This window comes from Pelodiscus sinensis, unplaced genomic scaffold (genome assembly GCF_049634645.1).
Source record: "Pelodiscus sinensis isolate JC-2024 unplaced genomic scaffold, ASM4963464v1 ctg56, whole genome shotgun sequence".
NCBI lineage: Eukaryota > Metazoa > Chordata > Testudines > Trionychidae > Pelodiscus > Pelodiscus sinensis.
This window is the reverse complement of record NW_027465934.1, coordinates 381,083-403,679: the sequence shown is the minus strand read 5'-3', so window position 1 is coordinate 403,679 and position 22,597 is coordinate 381,083. Positions and strand designations below refer to the sequence as shown.

Here is a 22,597-nt window from a genome sequence, read left to right as displayed (position 1 = left end):
AGCCACCTTGCTGGCAGTGTGTCATGAAGCCTATTGGAAGCACTGAACCAAGGAGAGAGAATTCCTGTCCTTTTAGGAAGAAAGGAGGGGGTTAGGGGAAAAAGAGAACAGAAGGCTTTCCCTTCATCAAATCAGGTCCCTCCCACAAAATGTATGCAATACCCCATCCTTCTGACAGTCACCATCCACTTGTCTTCATGATACATAGCAGCTCATCAACTCCATCCCCAAGAAGTACCTGCCTTCCTGTCTCCGAGGCATTATATACACACACCTCAGTTTTCCTAGCAGTCCTCTGCCACTGGGTAAGGCAAATTCTCCAGCTTCCATTCCACCGACTTTCCCTTTGAAAGATCCTGCTCCCCTCCCTGAGCTACTGCCACCATGTGTAGCTGATAGACCACTACTGGTGCCACTCGATGTGCGATGGAGACTGGAGGCCTTGGATGAAAAGGAGCTGATGTCCCCGAGGTCCCCGGAGGTCAGTGATGAGCCCCCTGTCGTTCGGGAGGGGGAGAGGTCTGTCTCACATTCCTGGCACTCCACTGTAGGCTCTTCAGTCTCCTGAAAAGGAAACGTCAGACTGCAAGCCAGAAGCAGTACAGGGATTTGGGGAGGGGGTGGGGGGGGAGAGGCAGTATCTAAGTCAAGAGGAGGGAACAATGTTCGTATTATCTGAACCAGCACACTTCAGTCCAACCCAGGAATCTGGACAATTCCAAGAGAAGGGGCCCTATCTCAGGAAGGAGCTGTAAGTGCCATGTGAAAGAGAAGTTTACTTCCATGGAACCATTACTGGAGTTCTTGAAAGTATTTGCTCCCTATGGAAGTGCCACATAAGGGTATGCGTGCACCCATACTTGCTCTTGCCTGAAGATTTTTTCATTAGTGATACCTGCCGTTCCATGCTTGCCCAATATGGAAGGGCAGACCTGCAACCGCTCCATTTCCTTCTCAATCTCTAAGCATAGTAGGCCTCCAAAGCAGAAGGAACAGGAGCATCCATAGGGACAAAACATCTCAAAGATCTACAGTTCCTGTTCATGGTAGGTAACCTCTTCCTTTTTGGAGTTACTGTCCTATAGGCATTCCACACAAAATTATCCTTCTGTGGGTGCTGAGGAGGCAGATTCAGTACAGAGGGTAGAACAGTTTAATTAAAGGCCTCGTCTGCTCTGGAGGCTGTACTGAGGCATAAAGCTGAGAACATGCACATGGGGCATGAGTAGGCTGCTTTGCAAAAGTTCTTGATGAAGGCCTACTATTAATCTGAGAGGCCAACGTCCACAGGAGCAATGCACACTGAGGAAAAACCTATTGTGTTCACAACAGTTTATTAACACACTGTAAAATCACAAACAGTTCAATCCAGGAAAGGCAGCACAATATAATATGAATGTCCGAGCATCCATGCACTCCACCATCCCTTGCAGCAACACAATGTTAGTCATTCTATTCCTCAACACGATCACTACCACCAGGTGTCATCCTGGTGTCTCTCCAGGCTGTACCCAAGATACACCTTTTATAATGTATTAGGCCAATGGTCCCCAACCTTTTGAGGTTGTCGGGCGCCAGGGGGCGTGGCCGTTTGCCCGCCGGGCGCCAGGGGGCAGGGACACTAGGGTGCCCGGGGGCGGGCCCCCCCTTGACGCATGCCTGGGGGCGGGCCCCCCCTTGCCGCTCGCCGCCCAGCTGCGCGCCCGGGGGTGGGGCCCCCCCCATAGCCACGCCCCCGGGGGCAGGGCCCCCTCCAAGGGCCGCACGCCCGGGGCCGGCGCTCCCCGCCGAGTGCCGTGGCCGGCGCTCCCCCCCGCCGAGTGCCGTGCGCCCGGCGCTCCCCCCCCGCCCCCCCGCCAAGTGCCGTGCGCCCGGCGCTCCCCCCCGCCCCCCCACCGAGTGCCGCATGCCCGGGGCCGGCACTCCCCCTCTCCCGCCGAGTGCCGCGCGCCCGGCGCTCCCCCCCACCCCCCCCGCCGAGTGCCACGCGCCCGGGGCCGGCACTCCCCCCCCTCCCGCCGAGTGCCGCGCGCCCGGCACTCCCCCCGCCAAGCGTGCTCCCCCCGCAAGCGCCCGTGCACTATGTGCCCGGGGCCAGGCCAGCCCCGAGCACCTGGCGGGCGCATTGAAATGCCCCCGCGGGCGCCATGGCGCCCGCGGGCACCGTGTTGGGGACCACGGTATTAGGCTGATGCCCATGATGCCTGGTGCATATTCATTAGAGGTTTCAGATCCTTTTTCCATATTTGAACTTCCACATTCCACAAATGTCAGAGTGCCTTTTTGTAAGTTATTAGGCCTTTTATTTCTAGCTTATTAGCACGTGTTTCTTGATTACCATGGTATTGTGTATATGTTCCTCTCTTGAAATCTCTCAACCTGGCATTAACAATTGTATCTTATGGTTATCAGCCAGCAGTTTAGTCATTACACTATTCTATCTTCTGATCAGAATGACAACAGTGGGTCAGATCAAAGACCTCTCTACCCCGCCCCCCCATATCCTGTCTGCTGACCATTGCCAATGCTAAAGTGCCCCAGAGGGAATTAACAGAACAGGGAATCAATGAGTGATCTATATTGGTCACTCATTCCCAGCTTCTGATCTAGACTAACTCTTGGTTAGCTCCCTATGCTAAGACCTTTTAGGCCTTGATTAATTTAGCTAAGTTATTGTTTTGCAGGCCATGAGGTTTGTATGCCTTACCTAGCAAATACTTACAGACTACAACAACAGTAAGTAATTGCTTTTGATATTCTAAACTTGTCCCTTTTGGATTAATCCAGTCACATTGAACAAGGGCAACCTTGGAAGTATTGTAAATGTGTTAGGTACTAACTTATCGTAAGTTAATGTAACAAGAAGTATTATACATTGAAAATACAACGTTAACATACATTGTTTCTTGGTGTGCATGCTGAGCTTCAATTCTGCTGTCTGTGATAATGGCTTGCAAGGTGTTACTGTGTGTGCAGCACTCGTCTAGAACAGTGATCATGTCTACACTGGTGTGCTGAACTGTTGCCCTGATACTATTGTGGTTCTGGGTAAACTAATCATTGTTGGTTGATAGAAGAAAAAAAAGTTACCCATCCTGTAACTGGTGCTCTTTCAGGTATGTTTCTCATGTCCATTCCTCATTAGGTTTGTGCACTTGCCGCATGCACTGAATCACAGAATCATAGAATCACAGAGCTGGAAGAGACTTCAGGAGGTCATCAAGTCCAGCCCCCTGCCCAAGGCAGGACCAATCCCAACTTGTTGTAATTCCCTAGTTTATTGATAAGAAGGTCATGCAAGACTGTATCAAATGCTTTACTAAAGTCTAGGTATACCGTGCTCACCGTTTCTCCCTTATCCACAAGACTTGTTAATCTAATCAAAGAAAGCTATCAGATTGTTTGACATGATTTGATCTTTACAAGTCCATGCTGGCTATTACCTATCCCCTCATTATCTTCCAGATGTTTGTAGATGAATTCCTTGAGTATTTGCTCCATTATCTTCCCTGGCATCGAAGTTAATCTGACTGGTCTGTAGTTTCCTGGGTTGTCCTTATTTTCCTTTTTATAGATGGGCACTAGATTTCCCCTTTTCCAGCCTTCTGGAATTTTTCCCATCTTCCATGAATTTTCAAAGATGATAGCTAATAGCGCCAACACATCCTCAATCAGCTACTTGAGTATTCTAGGATGTGTTTCATCAGTCCTTGGTGACAAAGTCATCTAACTTTTCTAAGTAATTTTTAACTTGTTCTTTTCCTATCTGAACCTACCCCATTTTCTGTTCATTCCCTCTGAAGCACTTGGCATTGGTAACCATCAGGAGACAGGATGCTGGGCTAGACAATTGGTCTGACCCAGTGTGGCCATTCTTATGTTCTTAAATCATCTTTTTCCTGCAAAAGGTGGTCAGGCACCACTCAGCACCTCACACCTGGCCCTTACTGGCCTAGTTGAAGGAAGGCAAGAAATAGCAGATACTATTTCAGGGTTGTGCAATATGATCACCACGTAAGAAATAAGGCATGAACACAAGCAAGTGGCTTTTTGTGTTAATACCATGTGATTCTTAATGAAAGATGTTCAAACCTGATAAGGGTGAGTAAAGATCAGTGCCAGAGCATGGCAGCCTATTAACCGAATTCTGCTGTTTCCTGTGGTCACACAAATACCAGCAGCCAAGCTCCCTGCTCATCAGGATTCAATCAGTTGTCCAGCAAATGTCTTTATATTCACCCCTGAATTTGGATTTACCTCAGTCACCTTCCGCTCTACCTCAGCACCATCAACGTAGTAAACATCTGTAATAATACGTGTGACCACTGTGCGCACTTCACGGATGGTTCGCATGTGGCGATGCTGAACGCGGCTTTGGGATTGCGGGGGCAGGTTAAACTCCTCCTCTCCCTGCAATAACAAAACAAGCCAATAATATGAAAGCAAGCCACCCTACAGCACAAATATTTTTGTTCTGCAGTTCTGTGAAAACCACGTTACCAGGAGACAACATTAAACAAACTGTTTTAAACATCAAACTCTGACCAAATGGAGAATTTCCACCATGACTCCAGACACAAGCATCTCAACAACATTCTTGATTTTGGGCTGCTTCAAGACTGTTAAATTGGCAAGGAGTCCTGTGGCACCTTACAGGCTAACCGAAGTGTTGGAACATAAGCTTTTGTTGGCAAAGACCCACTTCGTCAGATGCATGTGACAAAGTGGGTCTTTGCCCACGAAAGCTTATGCTCCAACACTTCGGTTAGTCTATAAGATGCCACAGGACTCCTGGCCGCTTTTGCAGATTCGGACTAACACGACTACCCCTCTGATTCAAGACTGTTGTGCAGAAGCCTTCATTCTAAGTTGTTCAAAGTAACAAGAGCCCAATTTAACCTGTTACAGAGAACTCAGAGCTGGAAGGCCATGCTGTTGCTCAGGTGAGGCAGTTGGGTGAAATAATCCATTATCTGCCAGTGTCCCTCATATAACTTAGGCAACTGTTGCATGCAAATTAGTCGTAAATTGGTTGAGTTACTTCTGGTATTTCAATGGCCTAGGACCAGGGTCCCCCTCTAAGCTGCACACCTGAGCAGCTGCACACAAAAAATTTTAGGCCCGCCCAACTTGCCTGCAGAGCCACACAGCAGCACTCACAACCACTCACTTTCCTGCTGGACAGAAAGATGAGTGGTGGTGGTGATGGCGGTGGTGGCAGCCTGGCAGATTCTAGCGGGACCGCATGTTGCAAGCAGCTGGCCAACCCTGCCGCCATTTGCTATGGCTGGCGTCAGGGTACAGTGAGGCTGTCCCTGACTGGGCAGCCTCAATAGCTCCAGTTCCAACTACAGAGACGGGACAGTTCCAGCTGCAGCCTGGCCAGGACCGGAACCGCGTGTCAAGCAGCAGCTGGTCGGGTGGCCCCAGCCAGGACCAGAACTGCCATGTGGCAGGAGGCAGTTGGTCAGGTAGCTGCAGGAGAAAGAAACACCACATGGTGGGGGGTGGCTGCGCAGGGAGCCACGGCGAGGACCGGAAAAAAGGTTACTTACCTCATTTGTTCTTCAAGATGTGTTGCTCATGTCCATTTGAATAACGTGTGCATGCACCATGTGCGCAGATTCTGGAGCTCTCCCCCCCAGCAGTACCCGTCGGGCCAGCAGGGAGCCCCCGGAGTGGCGCAGGTATATCTGTGCATAAATACCCCCACTGGCACTCCCCTCCCGCAGTTCTTCCTTGCTGGAGTTCTCCAACGAAGGGGACATAGGCAGGATTTCAAACGGACATGAGCAACACATCTCAAAGAACAACACTTACGAGGTATGTAACCGTTTTTTCTTTGAGTGATTGCTCATGTGCATTCAAATGAGGTTACTCCCTAGCAAAAATGTAGGAAGTGAGGTCGGAGATCAGTAAAGCTTATGCTGAGATCAACTGCAATACTGCCATGCCAAGAGTAGCGTCCTCCCTAGCCTGCTGAGCGATCGCGTAGTGCATTGTGAACGTGTGCACCGAAGACCACATGGCTGCCCTGCAAATGTCCAGTATGGGAACCTGCGCCAGGAAGGCCACTGATGAGGCATTCGCTTGAGTGGAATGGGCCATGATATGAGGCAGTGCTTTACCAACAAGGTCATAGCATTCCCTAATACAGGAAGTGATCCATGATGATAAACACTGGGCTGATACCAGCAGGCCCGTCATCTTCTCTGCTATCGAAATAAAGAGCTCTGGTGCTTTCCAAAACCCTCTTGTCCTGTCTAGGTAAAATGCCAGTGTGTGCTTGGCATCTAGCGAGCATAGGGCACTTTCCCTAGGTTTTGCATGGGGAAAAAATACTGGCAAGTAAATATCTTGTGAAACATGGAGACCACCTTAGGGAGGAAGGCAGGATGGGGGTGCAGTTGAACCTTATCTGTGAAAAAAACAGTATGGGGGGGCGGGGTCTACAGTCAGCACCCTCAACTCGGAAACCCTCCTAGCCGATGTAGTCGCCACTATAAAAGCAGATGTGCTCCCTATCCTGTTTCCAAAGTGTCATGACTAGCTGCTCCACCAAGCTCTGGCTCACGAAGGGGACCCCCCCCCCACACACCATGTCCTTCTGCAGCCGCCATTTGATGGAGTGGATGACCTGCTGGGGGACTGTGAGAATCCCATCCCACAGAGCACAGGCCTGGTTGTGAGCACGGGCCAACCAGGGTTGGGGAGGTCTGAGCCTCAGACAGGCATGATGAACCATGTAAGTACATGCTGCCATGTGACCAAGCAGCTTCAAGCAATTCCTCTCCATCGTGAGCGGCGAGATCATGAGGCCTCATATGATGATTTCCATAGCCACAAACCCGGCCTTGGGAAGTGAGGCAGTAGCTGTTGAGTCCAAGCAGGCGCCCACAAATTCTATCACTTGGGTGGGTGTCAGAGTAGATTTCTCCTCGTTTATGAGGAGACTAGGCCTGTGAAACTGACTTTCTATGAGGTCTGTGTGTTGCAACACCTGTCCCCTTGAGTGGCCCTGATGAGAGAATCGTTCAGATAGGGGAATACTTCAACTCTGCGCCTCCTCAGGAAAGCGACCATGGCAGCCATACACTTTGTGAAAAGCTTTAGTGCTGTGGACAGCCAAAGGGGAAGAGAGAAAACTGGAAGAGGTCCTGCCCTACCGTAAACCTGAAAAACCTACTGTGGGCGGGTATTATGGAAATGTGAACATACACATCTTGCAAATTGAAGGCAGCATACCAGTCCCTTTCCTCCACGGAAGGGATAATGGAGGCCAGTGTAACCATCCTGAATCTTGCCTTTGTTACGAAGGCGTTGAGAACTCTTAGGTCCAAGATAGGTCTGAGGCCTCCCTTCGATTTCAGGCTAAGGAAGTAACAGGAATAGAAACCCTTTCCCTTGAAATCTTGAGAAACCTTTTCCGCTACCCCCACTGTAGATGTGAAGGCACCTCTTGGCTCAAAAGATATTCATAAGAAGGGTCTCTAAAGAGGGATGGGGATGGGGAGGAATGGAAGGGGATAGCATGCCCCACTGCCATCAGGGTCAGAACCCAACGGTTGGTTGTAATTTGGGCCCCGGCCTGGTAAAAACGGGAGAGCCTGACCCCAAAGGGTGGGGTCAAAATAGGAACTGGTACTCTGTCCTCGCGCATACCTTCAAAATGAAGACTTGGGCTGTTGAGGAGTGGGTGGCCCACTGCCCCTCTCCGAGTCAGAGCAGGACCTCCGCTTCCTATTTCGCCCATTGGCATTATTGTTGCCATTATTCCTGGGCCTCTGCCATGCCTGGTCTGACCTATACGCTTGGTAGAACGGCCTAACTTGAGGCCTAGGGTTATAGGTCCTCCTCTGTGGTGCAGGGGTATGATACCTAGGGACCTGAGGGTGGCCCTGGAGTCTTTTAAATTATGTAGCTTGGCATCTGTCTGTTGTGAAAACAGACCTGCCCCCTCAAACGAAGTCCTGCAGTGTATTCTGTACCTCCGGAGGTACCTCTGTACCCTATCACCTGTAACCAGCTCTCGGGATCAGCGCAATGTCCTTCTCACACGTACAATGACTAGCACTGATGACTGCTGGACAGATCACCGCTTCATCCAATCCACAATGGCAATTAGGATTGTTATCAAACAGAGAACTCAGAAGAAAATGATCCAACGAAAAAATCAATGAACCAGGCTCGAAGGACCCCACCAGACAAAGTCACTTCCAGATAGCGTTCCAAAGGAAGCTGGCGACAGTATACCCTGAAGACATGGAAGGGAATTGGTGTCAATTGAAAAATGCCATCATTGCAGCTTGTGGAGAAACCACTGGCTACCAGTCAAGGAAGAATCAGGACTGGTTTGATGAGAATGATGGGGAAATTGAATATCTGATTGAAACAAAAAAGAAAGCCTTCAGGGCCTGGCAAAGTGACATCAACTGCACAACGAAGAGAAAAGCGCATGCCTAGGCCAAGGCAGAAGTCCAATGCAAAACAAGGACTCTGAAAAATCAATGGTCGACTGAGAAGGCATGAGAGCTCCAGCAGCTCACAGATATCAATGATACGAGAGGTTTCTTCAATGCCACCAAAGCTGTTTATGTACTGAGAAACCATGGAATTAATCCCCTGAGATCACAGGACGGTACCCAACTCTTCAAAGACAAGGAAGCCATTGCTTCTTGCTGGAGGGAGCACTTTTATGAACTCCTGAACCGCCCTTCCACCATAGTCCCAGAATCCCTTGACCGAATCCCTCAGCAACTGCCTAGGGATGATCTTGCAATACTTCCTATCCTAAATGAGGTCCAAGCTGCCATTAAAGCAATGAAGAACAAGGCAACTGGACTAGTTGGACTCCCCGCCGAAGTCTTCAAAGAAGGCAGGCCAGAGCTCCACAAACAACTCCATTTCCTGATTCTCAAGATCTGGAAGAGGCAGCAGATACCGCAAGAGTTCAGAGACACGCTGATCGTCAGTTTCTTCAAGAAAGGTGACAAATTGGACTGTGGAAATTATCACGGCATCTCCCTCTTGGCAATGGCAGAGAAAATCTTAGCTCAAATCCCTGTCAATTGACTCCTGCCACACACAGAAGAAATTCTTCCAGAGTCCCAGTGTGGCTTCCGACCATTCTGAAGAATAGTGGACATGATCTTCACTGCTTGGCAACTGCAAGAAAAAGATCGCAAACAAAATCAAGCCTTATACATGAGTTTCATCGACCTGACCAAGACATTCAATTCAATCAATCAATCATAGCGCACTGTGGTCCATTCTCTCAAAGATTGGTTGCCCCAAAAAATTAATCAGCATCCTGAGACCTCTTCACGACAGTATGACTACCACAGTGTTGAGTAACAACGGGTCCTGAAGTGACCCCTTTGAGGTCAAAACAGGAGTCAAATAAAGGCTGCGTCATTGCCCCAGCGCTGTTCTTCATCTTCATCGCTATGACCTTCCACAAAGGGGTCGCTGAAGGTGTGCCTCGAGTGCATCGACCCCGAGCCCTGAGCTGGTGGCATTGGGCCTTGCATTTGATGGTAGGCCCAAGGGGCCCAGAAAGGCCACTGCAGCTGCTGTTGAGGAAGCCAAGTCTGCTGGACCTGGTACTCATGATGCCAGGATCGGTGCTGGGAATGAGAACGGTGCCACTAAGAGGACCTGCACAAAGAGGCCTTGGACCACACTGAATCCACATCGGACTCCAAAGGAGGTGCTGATGAGGGTGCCTGAGAAAGGGGCCGGGGCCGGTGATGAGCCGTCGACTCTGTCTTGTCCCTATCGACTGGTGCTGGTGGTCCCCTCAGGGCAGGGGTGCCAGTACTAGTGCCAAAGAGGCCATCTCCCCCGTAGCTGGTACCAGTACCAACGCTGCCACCAGTGCCATCAAAGTCCCAGTGCCGACGAAGCTACCAGTGCCGTAGCCAGTGGGCCCATCTGAAGCGATGCATGTCTGGCCTGCCGCAGCTCAGGATCTGGTGCCGGAGAAGAGAGGCTGTGAGCTCTATAAGCTTCCTAGCAGCATCAAAGATACCCAGAGTCGATGGTCTAACATCTTGAAAAGCCCTCTCCAGTACCTGACTCCTTGGGCATACTGAGCTCAACCGTTGTCTAGAGGGACTGGAAGTATTCAGGTGCCGAGGGGTGAGCCCTCCAATGGGCTTAAGTCTCAGTGCCATCCTCTGTGCCCCTGCTTTGGGGGGGGGGGGGGCAGAGGGAGTATCTCCCCCCATATGATCTCTTTTAGGGACCGGTGCAGCAGAGCCGTGATCTTCTGCAGAGCTGCAGGACGTGTTGGTGCTGTGGAAGGCTCACACATCGACACCGGTGCCGATTCCAATGCCGGCTACAGCGTTGACCCCATGAGGAGCAGTTTTAATCGGGAATCACATTCCCTTTTGATGCAGAGCTTGAAGCCTCTGCAGATTTTACAAGAATCTGTGAGGTGGCCCTCCCCCAGACACTTTAGACAAGAGTCATGGGGATCTCCGCAGGGCATAGGTTTTGCACAAGTCGTACAAGGTTTAAAATCCTGTGAACCTGGCATCCCCTCCCCAGAGGGGAGAGATAAGCAACGAACCTACTAACAATATCTATGACATGCATTTGACGAAATGGGTCTTTGCCCATGAAAACTGTTAGTCTATAAAGTGCCACAGGACTCCTCGTCGCTTCTGCAGATCTGGACTAACACAGCTACTCGGATACTAATTACTAACTATTTACACTACCAGGAACTACTGGCCAATTGGTTGGGAGTGCTGGGCAGCACAGCTCCTGCTCACCTCTCGCCCACCCGTTGAGGGAGCTGGACATCCGAGCTCCACTTCTCCCCCAGCAAGCAGCTTCCTGGGGGAGAGGAGGCTGGGCAGCTCAGTCCTGGGCCCACGCCGCGCAAGAATGGGCAGCCCAGCTCCAGCAACCCTCAGCGAAGTGCTGTCACTTCCCTGACAGCTCAGCTCCCCATCCAGAGTTCCCCCTACTCTGAATCCTTCACCCCCTGAGCCTCCAAGAGCACATGATGTCAATGTTGGTGACAAGACAAAACTCACTCCACTCACAACACTGCCTAGGACACTTGGCAAATCAAAGATACATGATGTACCTGAAAGGCCTTGGTGTCATGCGGGTGTAATTTGTAATATCTAAGCAGCTGAAAACTTAAAAATAGAACTGTCTCACAAAGTAAATCCCAATGCTGACAGAAGCTATTAATAATTCTGAACTCTCAACCGTGCTTATAGCTGTTTCCACTGTTTCACACTGAATCAGACATTCTACAGTTCAGGGTGGCCCACAGACAAACAACCCTGAACTCAGAGTACATCCCCAATATTTTTATCTCTTTTTTTTATATTAACGAAACTCCTTAAATGAAAAGAACTGTAATAAAGAGGTTTCAAGCACTCTGGTAAGGTCACAAGTTGGTATGGCTCAGGCTGAAAAATTCTAGAAATGGGAGAAAGTGTTTAAAGTTAAAATGGCCAAACTGTGTTTACTAGTTAAAATTGGGACTGAAGTTGCCTCCTCTTTTTGGAGGCTGCTTACAATGGCGTGGGAGGGAGGAGGGAAGGGGAGAATCACCTTTTAATGCAGTGGTCCCCAAACTTTAGAGGCTCCCGGGCGCCCGGGAGGTGGGGGCCACTCTCGCGCCGGGTGCCCGGGGCTGCGCGTCCAGGGGCACGCCAGGGGACTGGGATGCCCTTGCACCCAGCGCCAGCGTGTGCCCTAGGGCCGGGGCTGGGGCCACCCGAGCGCTTTGTGCCGTGGGCCCGGGGTCGGTGCTGCCACCTGAGCCATGCGCCTGGGGCTGGCACCGGCGCCGCTCGAGCACCGCACACCCAGCGCCGGTGCGTGTCACGCGCCTGGGACCGACGCCTCCCATGCGGGCCCAGGTTGTCAGTGGGCGCACATGAATGCCCCGGCAGGTGCCATGGCGCCCGCGGGCACCGCGTTGGGGACCACTGTTTTAATTACTTAACCAACCAACCAACCAACCAAAGGAGGTGTTAATGGTTCTTAAGAGGCTATTTGAACTATCTACTCACTTCAGGGGGTAGCCGAGTTTGTTGTTTTTTAAGTTTATCCTGTACAGACTAATAGTCTGGTAGCACTTTATTGACTAACAAAGCATGCAAACAAAGCATGTATCATGAGCTTTCGTGGGCACAGCCCACTTCTTCAGAAGACCAGAGTATGACTCAGTCATCTGAAGAAGTGGGCTGTGCCCACGAAAGCTCATAATACCATCTACATCAGTGGTCTCCAACCTTTTTACAGCCAAGATCACTTTTTAAATGACAGACCAAGCCAAGATCTACCGCCCCGCCCCTTCCTTGAAGCCCCGCCCTCTCTAGTCTCCTCCTCTCCATCACTTGCTATCCCCAATCCTTATACTGCTGCTTATTTTTTTTATTTTTTTTTTATTCTTCTGTAGGAAGAGGTTTTTCCAACATTTGGCCTGTCTACACTGGACCAAATGTCAGAAAAAACAACCCTTCTTTTGGAAGCCACCTTATTCCTTGTGGAAAGAGGAATATAGGGGTGACCAAAAGAGCCTGTTTGCTCTTCCACTAAAAAAGCAGAAGAACAAACGCAACCCTGGATGCAGAAGAGTTTTTCTGGGATATCTCCACAATCCTGAAAAACTCCTGCAGTCTAGCTGGACCCTTGCTGTGTTGAGACAGGATGTGTAGGCTCTGGGGTGGGAACGAGGGATTTGGGTGTGGGAAGGGGTGAGAGGTGCAAGCTCTGGGAGGAAATCTGGATGCAGGAGAAGGGGACACTGGCTTGGGGAGGGGGCTCCAGGCGGGGCGGTGTTGGGATACTAAGCAAGCCACAGGCTTGCAGATGTGAAGGTACAGGAATTTGGGTTGGGGTATGTGAGGGGCTGAGGGCATGAGGTTCCAGTGTTTGATAGGCTCAGATCTAGGGTCTGGGGAAGGGGGAGTGGTTGTGGCCAGATGGGGGCTTGGCCCCAATTGGGGGTTTGTTGGCCAGGCTTCATTTTTAAATAGAATACCATGTTAAACACAAAAAGTTTCTGCATTGTCTTTATTTATGAGAATGGCAGGGAATCTGCCTTGAGTCAGGGGTCACTGACCCATAGAAAAGTCATTTGGGAGCAGGGGACACAGTACTGGGCAGGAGTGCTAGTGGGTTCTGGAGCAGGGAACAGGTTGCCAGTGGGGGCAGGGAAGAGGGGGCAGGGTGCCAGGACAGGTTTCTGCAGCAGGGGTCAGGGTGCTGGGGGGGAGGGGACAGGTTTCTGCAGTAGGAGACGGGGTGCCAGAAGGAACTGGTTTCTGCAGGGGGGGCAGGGTGCCGGGGGACAAGTTTCTGCAGGGGGGGGCAGGTTTCTGCAGCACGGTCGGGGGGGCAAGGGAGAGGGAACAGGGGGCCAGGAGGGCAGGGGACAAGTTGGGGACAAGTTTGGGGCAGAGGAGAGGGAACAAGGTTGGGAGCAGGGAGTTCCCTACACCAGCCACGGAGGGAAACCTCCGACTGATCGCTGGGCAGCCGAGCTAGAGCGAAGAAAAGCGGCTGCCCGGCCATCTGGCCATGGTGCTCAGCCAGGGTGTCACCAAGCTCCACGTGGGCAGGCGCAGAGGGGAAGCCGCCCAATCAGCTGGAGCGCGGTTCAGCCTCCTCTGGGCTGAACGCCACAGCCAGAAGGCCAGGCAGCATCTCCTCTGCGCCAGCCCACAAGGAGCGTGGTGCACCCTGGCTGAGCGCCATGGCCAGCTGCCCTGCGCTCAGCCCAGGGAGGCTGCGCCTAGCTCCAGCTGTGAAAGCCACAGTCAGCTGGCTGGGGTGTTTCAGTCCTCCCCACCTCCCAGCTCCCACCATTCCTCGCAGCTACTCACCTGTGTTGTTGCTCAGTGAGTAGCTGCTCCTCAAATGAGGAAATCTAATGTAAATGTCCCGCGCAGGTGCGCAGTTCAGAGAGGGTTCAAGAGCTACTCTTAGAGCCCCTGAGATCTACCGGTAGCTCACGATCTACTGGTTGGTGACCACAGATCTACATGTTTTGTTAGTCTTTAAGGTGCTACTAGACTATTGTTTAAGTTTTTCATGTTACAGACTAACTTGGCTAGCCCTCTGAAGATCTAGATTTAAGTCAGTTTCCTGCTGTGGCCCACTCAGTCACATCATCTTCCACTCTACCTCATTTCTTCTCTCTCTCACCTTTCTTTTTCTGGTTTACACTGTCAAGACAAATCTACTCTTGCAATAGTGGGGCAAGCTGTCCATGATCAGAAAGGCAAGCTCAAAAGTAATGCCTTAGTCTAATGCTGGTAAAAGTTTGCCACGTCGTGGAAAGGTGGATACAACTATGAGACAAGGCTGTACTTTCCCAGAAGTTAGTCTGAAACCGGACGAAATCATCCAATTGAAGTTGTCTCCTTGCTATTCTCTCTCTTTTGTAAGAGTGGCTTGTATCTTATCAAGAAACAGGATCAGCCTTCAATGGCAACAAGAGCTCAAGTCCATCCATCCAAATTAGGGATGTAGAAGTATAACCCTTTAAAAAGTTAACTGATAAGGTTATCAAGTTACTATTATACGCATGCTCCTACCCCACTCCCCAGGAGCCAGCTGCTGGCTCCGTATCAGAGGCAGCAGCACAGGAGTGGCAGCCAGTTCCCTCGGAGCCAGGCTGCAGGCAGGAACCAGCTGTCGCCCCATGCTGAAGGTGCATGTAACAGCTGAGATTTTCACCAGTTACATAATTACCCGCTTTTTAACACCAGTAATCCAAATGAACTCTCCCCACTCCCATAAGATAGTCAACTGTTAAAAAGAAAGCCTTACATCGTTCTTTATATTTCAAGAGCGTCAGCTATTTTCCTCCTTCTGTGTATTTCATAAAAAGGTTTTAATGGCAACAGTTATAATGAGAGGAAGCTAGTGGTAACTTCATACAAAATCCTAAACCACAAAACTGTTTCATGTCAAAGTCAGATATTTTAACATCTTAATACTTGGACACAAGATGCCCCCTTATGAAAACACAGACAACCAGTGCTCTGGAAATAGAGCAGAATATGGAAAAAGCCTTAAGAAACAGGAGCTCTCTTCCCATAGCGTTGCAGTCCAACAACAGTCCTTGCCCAGGAAGCTAGGTGATTCAACAGAATCATCAAGATTATATCCAACTTCTCCTTGAAGTAGTCCAATGGCGATGGTGTCGCAGGACTGGAGCCAATAGAAAGAGCCAAAGCTGGATGCGATAGAAACCACGTGAATACCCACTTGTACCAATTCAATCTCATCCATTTATCAAGGAAACTTCTTGCCTACTAGTCATATCCAAGGCCCAGTATCTTCTGCCAATCTGGAGCGTGCCACAGAATTCATCAATCGCTGCAGAATTGTGCTCCAAAGTTAAGTTTTCATTCAAAAACACATTTCCTAGCCCTTCTGTTTGTGAAAAAACCTTAAGAACATGACCCTAATATGGTGACCTTCTCAAGTCTACACACTTCCCATACATTAGTTCTGAGCTTTGGATTAAGTCCATTTCATTCCTCTCAATGGGCTCATCTCAGCAGAAAAATTTAAGCAGCAACATTTTGAAGCTGTTTCTCAATAAGAACACTCCATGAACATACTTATCTGTGACGAGGGATGTTAAGTAGCAGCTAACTGGCTACTCCAGTAGTTGATGGAATTTCCACTGACTACTCAATTAGTTGATAAAGAAGGGCAGTGTCAGGCTCACACTGGGTCTCAGCACAATATCCCACTGCTGCTCTGCATTTTTAAAGGGAAGCCAGCAGGAGAGGACACTGGCTGAAGCCCTGTTCCCAGGTCTCAGCACTCACACAGGCTTCCCTTTAAAAATGCAGAGCAGCAGCAAGCAGAGGTGTGCGTTTGTGCTGAGACCCAGGACCAGGGATTCAGACAGCATCCTCTCCTGCCAGCTTCCCTTTAAAAATGCAAAGCAGTGGTAATTCCTGTTCATATATTTCCATAAAGAATATAGGATGTAACATCACAATAATACATTCCCTCTCTCTCTCTCTCTGCAGGGCAGGGGTAGAAGTAACTCCTTTGAATAAAGGGGTTTGAATTCTTGCTCTTCTGCACCCAGCTAGCCCTTATCACAGGAACTTATCAGGTAACACTATCGACTATTTGCTCATTTCCCAACCCCCCATTTTTACAGGGAAGCAAGCAGGAGAGGACGCTGGCTGAATCCCTGGTCCATCTAGTAACTACTTCCCTGGGCCACTTGCCCAAACGATCCCTCTCAGGACCTTTCCTCTGGTTCCTGATCCTCCAACACACTCCTCCAGCCTTGCAGCTCCCAGCTCTCACCCAATCTCCTCCCGCTCTCAGCACTTGGGCTCCTTCTTTCCTTTTCACATGCCACCTAACTTACAGAAGAGAAAGCTTTTTTAACTAGTCTCATCTGGTTCTTGAATGGCTCCAGGTGGTGTAATTAGCCTGACTCCCTTTGCTCTGGAAGGCTCCTAATTAACTCCAGGTGTTCTAACTGGCCTGATTGTCCAGGCTCCTTCTGGAAAGTTCCTGCTTGTTCTAGGCCAGCACCTGCCAATTTAGTCAGGGAACAGAGACCTACTTAGTCTAAGGCTCACAATTTCCTTCTAGCACTCTTCTGTAACTCTGACATGACTCTGTCACAAACAAAAAGGATTCCCATCTTTGGCTACAGGGATATAAAAATGGAAAACCAAGCAATAGGGACTGCAGCCAGATCTCAGGACACCCCTGTTTACCATTTAAAGCATCTGTTACAAATACCAGGAACTGAATGTTAAGAGCTTGTTAAAATATTTGAGGGTCAGATTTTACATGTAACAAGTTTCTTAGTGTATTAGCGTTAGCTGGTGTGTTTTGTTTTATTTTGCTTAATAATTTACTTTGATCTGTCTGCTATCACTTGCAATCACCTAAATTCTGTCTGTATACCTAATAAAATAATTTCTGTTTATTAAGAAACTTAATGTAAATCCAATTGTTACCTGGAGGGGCAATAGCTGTCCATCTCTCATTGATAAAGAGGGAGAATGATTTATGAGCTTGCTCAGTATAAACTCGAAACAGAGTAAGTCGGATTTATCTGTGGTTCCGGTTTCATTGGGGCTGTGCACCTAGGTACTGTGTCAAGTCACTTTGACTGAGTCTTTCCAGAGCTGAGCTGCTCTCAGCATCTATTTTGCTCTGCTGTGGGTTGTGACTCCAACTTGTGCCATCACTGGAGGGTCTGGCTCAGGAGGTCAGGGAGTGGGGCACTCCAGAAGGCAGGCAGGTGGACTCCGTGGTATTTCAGCACATCAAGTGACAGTCTCAAGGGGATCTTTGTGACTAAGCCCATCACAATTACCTTATCTGTTTCCTGTGTACAAAAAAGCAACAGTCACCTGCCATATACCTCCCCAGGTGACAGATGCTCAACATTCCACTACACCGTTCTTTCCTCCACTGAGATTATTTCTCCACTACAGTTATATGCTAATCAATACAGAAATTTTTGGTAATGTACATTGAAAATTTAGGGCTGAGAAGGCAAAGTAAAACCACCACAAGGACATGGTACTGACTGGTGTGTTATTTTCATATTTAATGCAGCAAAGACTTCGGTTTTAAAACTTAGGGTTTGATACTGCATAAAAGCAACCCGAGCTCTTGCTCATTCTCACCTGGCTATGGAGAGGCTCAGTGTCATTTCCAGGGGCATTTGCAAGCTTCTCTCCACTCTCTTCAGTTTGGACCTTGGCATCCTGTTGTCCAGGCCTTTGCTCAGCCATGCTCGTTCCCACTTCTACCTGGCTGCTCACTCCCTTCATTGTCTGTGTTGCTGCTGACACAGCTGCAGGGGCCAAGAGAGAAGCTCCTGCAGTCTGGACCTCTTTGTTGCTTGTACCAGTCCACATCTGCTCACCTTTCTCCCTTTCCTGGGCTGCCAAAGCCTTACACAGCTTCTCCTGTGTGTTCTTCCCTTCCTTTTCCTGATCCCTTTCAATATCAACTTCCATAACCTCTCCGTCTTTTGTGTAGGATGGCTGATGTTTGGAGTCCTGTTCTGCAGGCTGAGAAACTTTAATTCCCCCACAAGAGACCTGCTTCTGGCACTGCTGCCAAGTGTCAGGATCTTCATGCAGCTGCTCCTCCTGTGTGCTTGGAAAACTAAACAGGTTCCCCCTGCAAACCAATCACATGCAGATCAATATTAAGGTGCTCAAAGCAAGAGGGTCTAGCATTATTGGATCTCAATCCTGGTAGGTCCATAGGCACTACCATATCAAACATGACTAATAACCATACATTGTGGACAGTGTTATCTACTGTATATGAGAGCCCACAATCCTGTAACCTCATTGCCCAATCAACAGATGTCAAGCAAGGTGCAGGAGTGAAAAGCTTCTAGGTGCTAGTAGCTTACAGAGTTATACTGCATTGTTGTCTAATACTGAATGATAACCACTCTGTAACCCTTTCATTTTTCTTTGGCAATAACGAGCTGCATGTGGGTGGGGAGGTGAGAGACTTAGAAAGAACAATAAACAATAACTGCTGTGATAAATACAATACAAAGAGACAATGTGATGTTTGGCAGGATAAGCAAAGGGCAAGGAGGCAATAATCTTTGTATAGGTGGCTTCTGAATGTCTAGAAACCATGTCTGCAAAAATGAGCCACGGATCTCCACATCTACACCTACCACTCATACTACTGATTACACGCGCAAACACACGCTTTCTCTAGCAGTCACCCCAGAATCAGTGACATCGCACAAAGCTCCTACAGGGACAAGGGACAGACCAAACAAGAACAAAACAAAAAACTCTATACCTAAATGGAGAAGCAGAAAGATCATGACCTCTGGCCTCATCTTCTCGACGGACTTCACAGACACGACTAAACACAGACAGGTTCTTCTGAGAGCTAGTTGTACAAATTAAAGAAACAGGTCACAAGTCACAGGAACTAAGAAAGTACTGACACTGGAAAGCAGAAATGTCTAAAACATTAGAACCAACAAGAGACTGGCCTTTAGGCTAATTAATTTGTAGTGTCATAAATCAGAGATAGTCAGAGCTCTCCAGGGTCAATTGTGAAAGGCCATTTCCAACTTCCCTTGTTTTAACTCACCATTATACCAAACGGAGGACAGTGCAATAAGCATGATGTCAGCATTGCTCCTGCTTCTGAGAAAACAGAGCAGTATTGTCCAACACTCTCTCAGTGCCACTAGGTGGCAATATTGGATCCCTTGCATCTTACATTTCTCTTCCCAGTGTGAGCTGATATAGCTTTCATGATGCAGCAAAAAATACCCGAAATTACAGCTCACATCACACTTGAAAGGTCAAACTAAGCGCACAGCTAGAAAGCTTCCCTGCTTTCAGAAAAATGAGTGATGGCAACGCTGAGACACAGTACACAATTCTGTGGCAAAGGTCTCTACATATGCATTTAATTTGGGATTTCCTCCCTGCCCCAAACGATCTGAATCCCTCACAACCCAATCTTGTTGACCCACCATTTTAGCATCTCCACTCTTGCCAGAGCACTATAGGGCCAAGAAAGATAGGAAGTTAGTAGGAAGCCCCCACACCAAAGTAAATGTCAGGTGGGGGGCAGCTGAGCCAAGGCAAGTGTCCTGAACCAGAAGCATTACTGCAGGTGCCCCGGGGTTAAAAGCAGAAGCTGAGCCAGATCCATGCTGCTGGGGCTCATTTTAATTTTTTTTCCTTCTGTTGGTAGATGATCATTTTTCTCATTACCAAGAACTTGTGTTCAACCTCTTTGCTTAGCAACAAGCATCAGTTACCTGGCAACAGCAGAGGATCCATTTTTCCTTTCACTGGCTGCAGGCTCTATAAGAGATGGGGGAGGGCGAGCAAGAATCCTGTTAGCATCATACCTGAATAGCCACCCTGCCCCTAAAAGCTCTGCAGCTAAAGGGGTTGAACAACAGAAGAAAAGATAGGGATGAAGCCATCCCATCCCCCCACCAGCTATTTCAGCTTCCCACTGCAACATGAATGAATATTTAAGTATATTACATAAATCGAGAAGAGGAGCAGCATTCACATACTGAAGTTACACTTTTCTCAAGAGAACTGACTGGGATCCCATCTCCTAACTGCCCCCCAACAATGTTGAAACACACAAACATAGCTTCCTGCCCCAGGAATGTGTCTCTCCACCAGAAAGGCCAACTGCTTCATTGCAACAACAAGGGGATACCTACTCCCCCCCTTCCCCCCAAACCACCAGTGGGTCTCTACACACTTCTCAAATGCAGAACACAGTACTTTCTTAGAGGTTACCTCACAAGGGAACTAAAAAAGAATTCCAATGGAGGAATCCAACAGCCCCCAAATGAAACTGATTCCAAGCCCTTGTCAAGTGACTGGCGCTGGGTGAGAGTATCTCAGGGTAAAGAGAGAGAAAACCTACATACTCCCCAGATCTCCATTCCCTTACTTTCCAGACTGAAGGGCAGACTCTCCTCACTCTCCTCATTCACAGGGGTAGCAAGGTTCATTCGAAGACACAGTTTTCCATCAGCCTCAGGAGCTGCACCAGAATCCCCTTTTTCACATTCTTCCAACGCATCTGCTGATGCCATAGCACTTTCCACAGTGACATTATTGGTCCCAATACTGCCCTCTGCTGTGACATCGCTGGTTACTATGGTGCTCTCTGGGCAGCTGCCATCCACTAAAACGAGGATAGAAGGAAAGCACAAAATACAAGAGTGCAAGTGACCAGTGTAGTCTTTCCTGTATTAGGTTCAGCTGGGGGTGTTTAGGAGAGATGCAATTATGTGCTTCGGTGGCAAACAGCACAGTAGCAGATGTTCCTATCAGGATGTCCTTAACATCTCAGACATTCAGCTGAGGTGACAACCATCTTAGCCCGAGGCCAACTAGTTCCATCATGAACTATAGACACCACTACAAAAGTCCCATTGCAAAGCTGAACATCACACCAGGATGCTGCCTAATGAGGGAAAACCGTTATTTACAGGAGATGATCTTTTCTTAGCAAAAGGGAAGAGATTAGACCAAGGGCCTTTTGAGTCCTATTAGCAGGAGCCTAGGACTGACGCAGCATCATATATATTGAATTAATGGCAAGACAACACAAGACAGGCATCTCTCACCTGTGGTGCAGCATATAAAGGGGGAATGTTTGGTTGGCTGAGTGAGCAATCAGCATCTGAGTACCAGTGGGAAACTCTAACAGGCAAGCAGACACTGGAACAGGCATTGGCTGCCCTAAGTTAGGTTTATGGGATCAATCAAGTCCTGTATCAAATCAACTTCCAAATCTGCTCCCATTTCAAATCAAGGTCCTTCTATTTTAACTCACCAATAGGAGTGCTGTGTCTTCTGGGTCCCATTTTAAGCTGCCCAATAAGAGATGGGGTCACACTGGTCAAGGGCTGAATGACATCACTTTCCTTTGGCAAAGTGAAATGAAACAGAGTTCCTTAAAGAGAGAGGCAGAATTAGTGATCCGCATGAGAGGTCTGCAGCTAAATGTATGTGGAAAGCACTGGAGCTCACCAGGGTGAGAAAGAGTTCACCCTGCTTCTGCAGTGAAGCGGGACACCCAGTGCAGTGTCTGAAAGAGACATTGGGTGGGTGCTCTCCAGTAAACAAGTTACTGATCCCACACTGACCACTCCACGAAGGTCTTCACTACCCATGTCTTTCTAATCTAGAAGTCTGTCATCCCTGAAAGAGTACCCCAGAGGCAGTCTTGGGGCACAATCATAGCTTCATACATCTTCCAATGCACTAACAGAAGGAGAGTAACTATGCAAATTTTGGTGATGTTCAGCACTGTAACAGAAAAAAGGGTGGGAGAAGAGAGGGCAGGAATGCAACTAAGATGAAGTGCATTAGAAGAGCTGTGTGAGAGGGAAGGAGAAGCAGAAGCAGAAGCTTGAAGTAACACCATGAAGATAAAGCACTATTTTGTACAAGTGCAGAAAGCTTTACAAATCTTAAACTTACACAATAGCTGCCTGCCCTCTGCACAGGTCCAAACACATTGCTGAGAAGTGAAGCTTGACGTTGAAAAAGAGTAGAGACCACAGCCACAAAAGTTTGTCTGGACAGTGAAATCTGAGAGAAATATACTGAGAAAAATATTGTTGAAACATAACTACCACCAACTATTTCTATAGCATTTAGGATTTTCAGTTACGAGATATAGCTTGCTAGGAATGGGGAAGTGTCAGAAATCATGCATATTTGATGGTAATCAAATCATTTAAGGCTGCCATGGCATAAAGGGGTTGCTACCATAGAATCAGATCTCACTATGTTGCAGAATAAATGGAGCCCTGATGATATGGCTTTGCTGATTGGGATGCCAAGATAATCCTCTGAAAGGGAAGCCTCTTTTCTCAAATAAAAGTTTAGGATTTTTTAAAATAATGTTCAGGTCACATTTAGATTCAGAAAAGCTATTCAAAGCTTCTTGCAAATTGAATTATTTTAGAGAATGCACAACTGAGTTCAGCAAAGCTAATGAACATAATAAATTCACAAAAATATTGTTGCATTACTAAGAGTTCTTCATATTTGACTTTTATACTCAACAATTA

The 22,597-nt window shown here is 48.4% G+C and overlaps 2 protein-coding genes across 5 annotated transcripts in view; both read right to left on the bottom strand.

Moving 5' to 3' along the window:
- The window catches only part of LOC102458593 (ras GTPase-activating-like protein IQGAP1), a 564,033-nt gene that overhangs the window by 314,955 nt on the left and 226,481 nt on the right, over positions 1 to 22,597 (bottom strand). The gene's annotated exons all lie outside the window — the stretch shown is intronic.
- The window catches only part of TP53BP1 (tumor protein p53 binding protein 1), a 99,972-nt gene that overhangs the window by 10,632 nt on the left and 66,743 nt on the right, over positions 1 to 22,597 (bottom strand). For all 4 annotated transcript variants that reach the window (XM_075916957.1, XM_075916958.1, XM_075916959.1 and 1 more), the window contains 7 exons: positions 21,352 to 21,471; positions 20,461 to 20,697; positions 19,802 to 19,847; positions 18,820 to 18,912; positions 17,667 to 18,168; positions 4,258 to 4,410; positions 275 to 564 (listed from right to left, as the gene is read on the bottom strand). In XM_075916957.1, coding sequence (XP_075773072.1) covers positions 275 to 564; positions 4,258 to 4,410; positions 17,667 to 18,168; positions 18,820 to 18,912; positions 19,802 to 19,847; positions 20,461 to 20,697; positions 21,352 to 21,471 — 1,441 coding nt within the window. The remainder of the gene's footprint in view (positions 1 to 274; positions 565 to 4,257; positions 4,411 to 17,666; positions 18,169 to 18,819; positions 18,913 to 19,801; positions 19,848 to 20,460; positions 20,698 to 21,351; positions 21,472 to 22,597) is intronic.